The sequence below is a fragment of the Oryza glaberrima genome, chromosome 1, assembly GCF_000147395.1.
Source record: "Oryza glaberrima chromosome 1, OglaRS2, whole genome shotgun sequence".
In the NCBI taxonomy this organism is placed as follows: Eukaryota; Viridiplantae; Streptophyta; class Magnoliopsida; order Poales; family Poaceae; genus Oryza; species Oryza glaberrima.
The window spans coordinates 22,869,752-22,875,751 of NC_068326.1; the positions used below are offsets into that span (position 1 = coordinate 22,869,752).

Below are 6,000 nucleotides of genomic sequence, written 5' to 3' on the forward strand. Positions count from 1 at the left end.
TCCGAAAAGATCCGATTCGTTTTCAGAATATTTCCAACGGATTCCAGATTCCGAAGATAGTAGTTTATCATATTCGTTTTTGTTTCTGAGAAAAAAAATTTAAATTCGTTTTCGTTTCTGAAAGTTTTCGAAAAAATTTGACCAATACCTTCCATTTTCAAAAATATGTCCGGAATGTGAAAACTTTCTAAACCATTTTCATCCCTACGCACATGCAGACATGCAGCCGCCGGACAGCGGGGAATCGGCGCTTGTGCAGCAATGGAGTGACGCATGGATGGGCACCCTGCCACCCTGGTACATTTTAGGGAGCGTATTCATGAGACGCCATTCGTGCTAACTACTGTATGGTTCTGCTCCATCGGAGAACCGCATTGATTTGGATTACCCCACAATAATGCAATTATACATTCTAGAAGCTAGGCGTAATTAGACGTTCTAGAAGCAATGCCAGGTAATGGGCTGTCCAAGCCGTGGGCTAAATGGTCTGCAATACAAGATATTGATATCTTTGGGCCTTATACTATCTCCATCCTAAAATAAAATAATCTAGAATAGGACAGGACATAACATACCACAACAAATTTGGACATACATATGCATATGTTTAAATTCATTATACTAGATTATGTCCCATATTATCTTATGTTGTTTTATTTTGAGATGGAGGGAATACGAAAGACGTGACATATTTTCTAAAAAGATAAGGTGTTTATTTAGTTTTTATCTGTGCTAACTGGGATTGGCAACAGGTGGAGCCGATGACAGTTGGATAAGAATGGAGCTGCCGCCTAGAACTGAAATGAGAAAGGGCAAAAATAGGCCTTGGCCCCGCTAGGTCCCTAAAACCCGATCAGAGACTCGTAGGGGTTCAGACAACGAGGGGACCTGAGGTGGTCGAGGAAGGCGTTGGGTACCGGTGTCGGTGTGGTAGGGAGGCGAAGGAGGTGACGCTCGGGTGCAGGCAACGTGGAGCTAAGGGCGACACCGCTCAACATAGGTGAGGGTGTCTCGTGCCTCGCAATTGTTTACCATGATAGTTCTCATAGACTCAACTTGGTATAGTTAGGAATGGATAGGGAATTAGAGTTGAATTCATTCTATTCCTTGAGTAGTTGGGATGTTAATGACTTTGTTCATGTATTGTGATGATTGTTCCTATTAATGTACAAAATATTGAGTACCTTAAAGGTGTGAAAATATCTCATTTGGACTACTGCATACTAGGTTCTATATGGAAAAAGTCCCTAAAATAGGGATATAGTCTTAAGCAGATAATGAAGGAGTTCCCAACGAGAAAAGAAGACTTCCCCGAAGCCGACTTTTTAAGATAGTGGATAGAAATTTAGCATCTATATCCATAAGTGGATATACACAACTAACTCAAAAGCCAGCTTAGGACTACTCAAGACAATATCCTAAATGGGCCTCTAATTCTTTTTGGACAAGACAACCCTAGAATCAACACTTCCTAGGAGGGAGGGTAACCAAGGCAAGCCATCATAAGCCTATTGAGGTGTCAATACAAGACAATACAAATCGGAACCGATAAGCCAAGTCAACAACCATGGCTCACCTTACTAGAAATTTCTATCCTGAAGAGATAATCGATTAGATTTAGACTAGAGTTCCCCATCAACGCATCACGCGCACTGGCACTTTTGATGGGCTGTGCAAGTTCAGTAAAAGTGGGCATCTTGGGCCTTGGTTCATGGAGGCAAGTTTCAGCCCACTGATGCATATACTACCTGCTGATTTTTTTTTTTTGCGATTTTTGGGTATGCCGCTCTGGGTCCGCCCCTATTTGGGATTGTTTTCGGAATTTTATTAAGATTGGTCACGCTATTATTAGTTTACTATAAAATTTATACTTCATCTGTTTAATATTATAAGACTTTCTGGTATTGCCCACATTCATATATATGTTAATGAATCTAGACATATATATGAATGTGAGCAATGCTAGAAAGTCTTATAACCTGGAATGGAGGTAGTACAATTTTGATGAAGTTGCAAAATATTCGTTTTGCTATATTTTTAAAGTGTCGATTCAATCAAACCAAATATTTGACAATACCTTTTCTTTACAAACTAAATGGAGAATTAATTTATTGATATGGCTAAAATTATTTTTTGGTGGCATGGTTGATTGGTATAAACCAAACATGCCTTTTTTTTAAAAAAAAAAAAAGCCTACAATGCATGATATGAACATCACAAGATCGACGATCAGATTGCCCTAAGCTTAATTGGTGCCCCATGCATCGGACGCAGCATCAACACAATATGGGGAGCGTGAGTGTAAGACGGCGCTAGCTCGAACTCGAAGCGCTGGAGAATCATACACAGCGCCATCTTGGCCTCGAGCAGCGCGAAGTTCTGGCCCATGCAGATCCTCGGGCCCCAGCCAAACGGGAAGAACGCGCCATGATCGTTGGACGCCCTGGAGATCCCCTCGGCGAACCTCTCCGGTTTGAACTCGTTCACATCGCTCCCCCAGATGTCTGGGTCATGGTGGATGAACAACAACGGTAGCTCGATCATCACGCCTGCAGGGTACTTGACGCCACCGATCTCCATCTCCTTGTATGTTTGCCGGACAAACCCAATTCCCGGCGGGTACAAGCGGAGAACCTCGTAAAGTATCATCGTCACCTGTATGTACCAAAGGTTAATTACCTCTAGTTGCCATGTGATTTAGTAATTTCAATATCATCTCTACATCTAAAAGATAACTTAAACATGGATTTCCTAAAAAAGTTACTTAATTTCAACATTTATTACTCACGGTTTTGAGTTTGCTCAGGCCTTCATAATCAAGTTTGTTTTTCTGAAATAGGCTTAGGACCTCCTCCCTTGCACGGTGCTGCCATTCTGGGTGCATGCTTAGCACAACCATGGTCCATGTGAGGAGTATCGCTGTCGTCTCCATCCCTGCAAAATAGAACACTTTGCACTCTTCCATCACTTCTTCGATGGTCATCCCCGGGCCTGAATGTCCATTCTCGTCTGCATGCCTCGTGCTTGACTCTAGTAATATCCCGAGCAAATCATCTTTGGTTCTCTCGCCATCTTTCATAGCATGCATCCTTTTCTGGACCAGATCTCGTATAATTGATTCAACCTCGTTCTTAATTTGATACATCCTTCGGTTGTTTTTGGAAGGCAAGGACCTGAAAGGGCACATCGCTTCAGATTTTCAGTACAGAGAGGAACTACGAGTACTGAATAACAAACATTTAATTTCGATAGAAATTATGTGTAACTGTAAGGTCTGGTTAGTGTTAAATAGAGGCGTGGAGCATAAACCACTAAATCAGTGTTGATGAACAGAGAAAAACAAACTCACATGTAGCCTGGAATGGAGATCTTCTGAATGGCACCCATGAAAAGCTCCTGTTGCTCAGCCTGCAACTGAAAAATCCTTCTTCCTTCAAGGTAGCTGCTGCCGAATGCGGTGCGAGAAATGACATCTCCGGTGAGGCTCTGCATCTCCGGCCAAACATCGATCTCATTCGAACCGTCAGAACCAAGAGACGCTGCCCATCTGCCGACCAGTTCTTCGCAGCACGCAGAAAACGCCGGCAGCATGAGCTGCAGAAGCATACATGATACATTACTCAAGGAAACAGTTACACAGTCTATCACGGTAAATACTTGTGCTGTAATATATAGATATCACAAAACTGTACTGTAATTTAATTCGTGTACCTTGAGCTTCTCGAGATGGAAGGCAGGGTTGAGGATCCGCCGGTGCTTGGCCCACTTCTCGCCCTCGTAGTTGGCCACGCCGTCGGCGAGCAGCTTCGACAGCACGGGGAACTTGAGCTTCTCGAAGTGGCCCATCTTGTTGGACAGCACGTCCTTGGCTATCTCGGCGTCGGCGATGGTCACCTTGGGGATGGGGCCGAACCAGGAGAGGCACGCCTTGCCGTGCTCCGCGATGGTCCGGTGCACGAACGGCGCCACGCGCGGCGCGATGTCGTGGCACCGCAGCGGCAGCGGCCTCGCCCATGCCTCCTTGCTCAGCCGGCCGTAGTCCTTGAGGTCGCCGGTGAGGAAGCGGTAGGACGTGCCACGGACGCCCTGCGCCCGCAGCGCCCGCTCCAGCCGCCGCGGCTGCCACCACAGCCGCACCAGCAGCCGGTGGACCTGCCACAGAAGCGCGAGCCCCAGGAGACCGTACACCATGGAGCTCCATGGCACCGAGGTCGGATCCATGATCAACACCCTCGAAAATGAGTAGCAAGCTGGAGTAGAATCTCTGGTCACTGTCAGCGGGCAGTGTACTTTGACCGGAAGGGACAGTATACGGTGTTGTGTACATGTGAATTCAGCGCATTCGAATCCGATTATATAGGAGTGTCGCTGGGACAGTTGGTCTCCGTGTGCTCATTTGTTTAAGGTTATCGATGTTAATCAAGGAAGTTGCTTGCTAGCTTTCTTGGTTGCCTCTGATAGTGTATTATTGGTCAAAGCCTTGGGCGGTCTAAACCTTGATCAGAAGGAACTTGGTGGAGAAGAAAATCAAGGAAGGGGCACCCACCATGTGGTGTTGAATTATTGTTTGTGTGAGCTCAGAATATGTCTGGGGCTCGCCCACTTTAAATGTAACTATCATGAGTTGGGATAAATTTTTTTTTGAAAGGTAAGTTGGGATATGTTGACTTTGTTATAAACGTCATTTCTGGTAATAGAATTAGGAAAGGTTTTCCTCTGGGAAAAAAACAATTAGAGGTTAAGTTGGGACTTCGGACCATCTACGTACGTGCCTTATGAATGAGTGATTATTTTTATCTGTCAAACATTTTTGTAACCACTATATTAACACGTGTAACTAGTACATACTGTTTGTCCCTCCATTAGAGAAAAAAGATATACTTGTTTGTTTATTTCATGCGTGGGTAAAACAATGGATCTTATGACTTAGAATTAAAAGTTTAGTTTTTTATGCGATTATTTACCAATATACCCCAACAAGCATACTATAATAACTGTAAGCATAAAAACACAGTTATGTTTATATAAAATGCAAATCAAATTGCAAATCTCCGTGAATCTATACTACAGTGACATTTTTTTTCTACTATACAGGTTCTCCCTGATGCTATGCTATGCAAACGCAATGCCTCAGTGAACTGGAATTAGTAAGTGAAACAGAGAGATGGGTCGGGCTAAAATACATACCTAAGGTGAAACAGTCTAGTAGGCCTATCTACTTCCCAGTTCACGGGCCAGCGGAAAGGTTCAAAATAGAAATAAGTTCATCTGAGGTCTCTTAACTTGATAACGAGTTTGATTTTCCTTACTGCACCGCAAATACCAAATACAACGGGCCCCTCAATTGTCAAAACCGGTGCAGACAAGGTCCCTCGGTAGTGTGGATGGCGATTTTAGCTGACGTGACATCTATGTGGCTGGTTTGAGTTGGTCCTCGTCCTACGTGGCGGTGATGTAGCACTAGAAGCAAAATATAAAAATTAAAAACAAAAGGGCCCACATGTCAGTCAAACAAAATATAAAAAAATAGTGGTACCTATGGTTCCACCCTCCTCTCTACCTCCACAGGCGAGCGCGCGTAGAGAGCCGGAGAGGGTGGGGGGTGGCGGCCATCGTGCGTCGCGACATACCTCGCTACGAGGGCGACGCTAGCTGCCGGAGGACTGAAACCTAAGCCCCCTTCCACACCTCGCCGCATGCTCGCCCTTCCCGCTCCCCTTCACTTGGGGCAACCTCGACAGCGAGAAGGGCTGGCCGCCGCCCCTCCGCCGACCGCCGTCCTTCTCTCTCCGCTGGCAAGCCGAAGCTAGCCAAGTGTGCGGAGAGGGAGGAGGAGGGGAGGTCGGCGAGAGGGCGGGGGAGGAAGAAGGCCAGCGAGGGCGGTGGGAAGGCCGAGAGATAAGGAGGTCGGACTCCTCCACGACCGCAGCCTCCAGCCATCGATCTCGGTGAGCAGGCGGCGGGGCACATGGGTCATCATCAGGCCATTGGTGGGAGCAT

At 45.8% G+C, this 6,000-nt stretch overlaps 1 protein-coding gene across 1 annotated transcript; it reads right to left on the minus strand.

Moving 5' to 3' along the window:
- Positions 1–2,120: 2,120 nt before the first annotated feature.
- LOC127763882 (cytochrome P450 CYP72A616-like) lies at positions 2,121–4,305 on the minus strand. The gene is made up of 4 exons (XM_052288686.1): positions 3,712–4,305; positions 3,350–3,594; positions 2,789–3,173; positions 2,121–2,655 (listed from the first exon to the last, which is right to left on the minus strand). Exons 1-4 carry the CDS (start codon positions 4,219–4,221, stop codon positions 2,230–2,232), a joined length of 1,566 nt encoding a protein of 521 aa, XP_052144646.1. The 5' UTR covers positions 4,222–4,305; the 3' UTR covers positions 2,121–2,229.
- Positions 4,306–6,000: the final 1,695 nt, after the last annotated feature.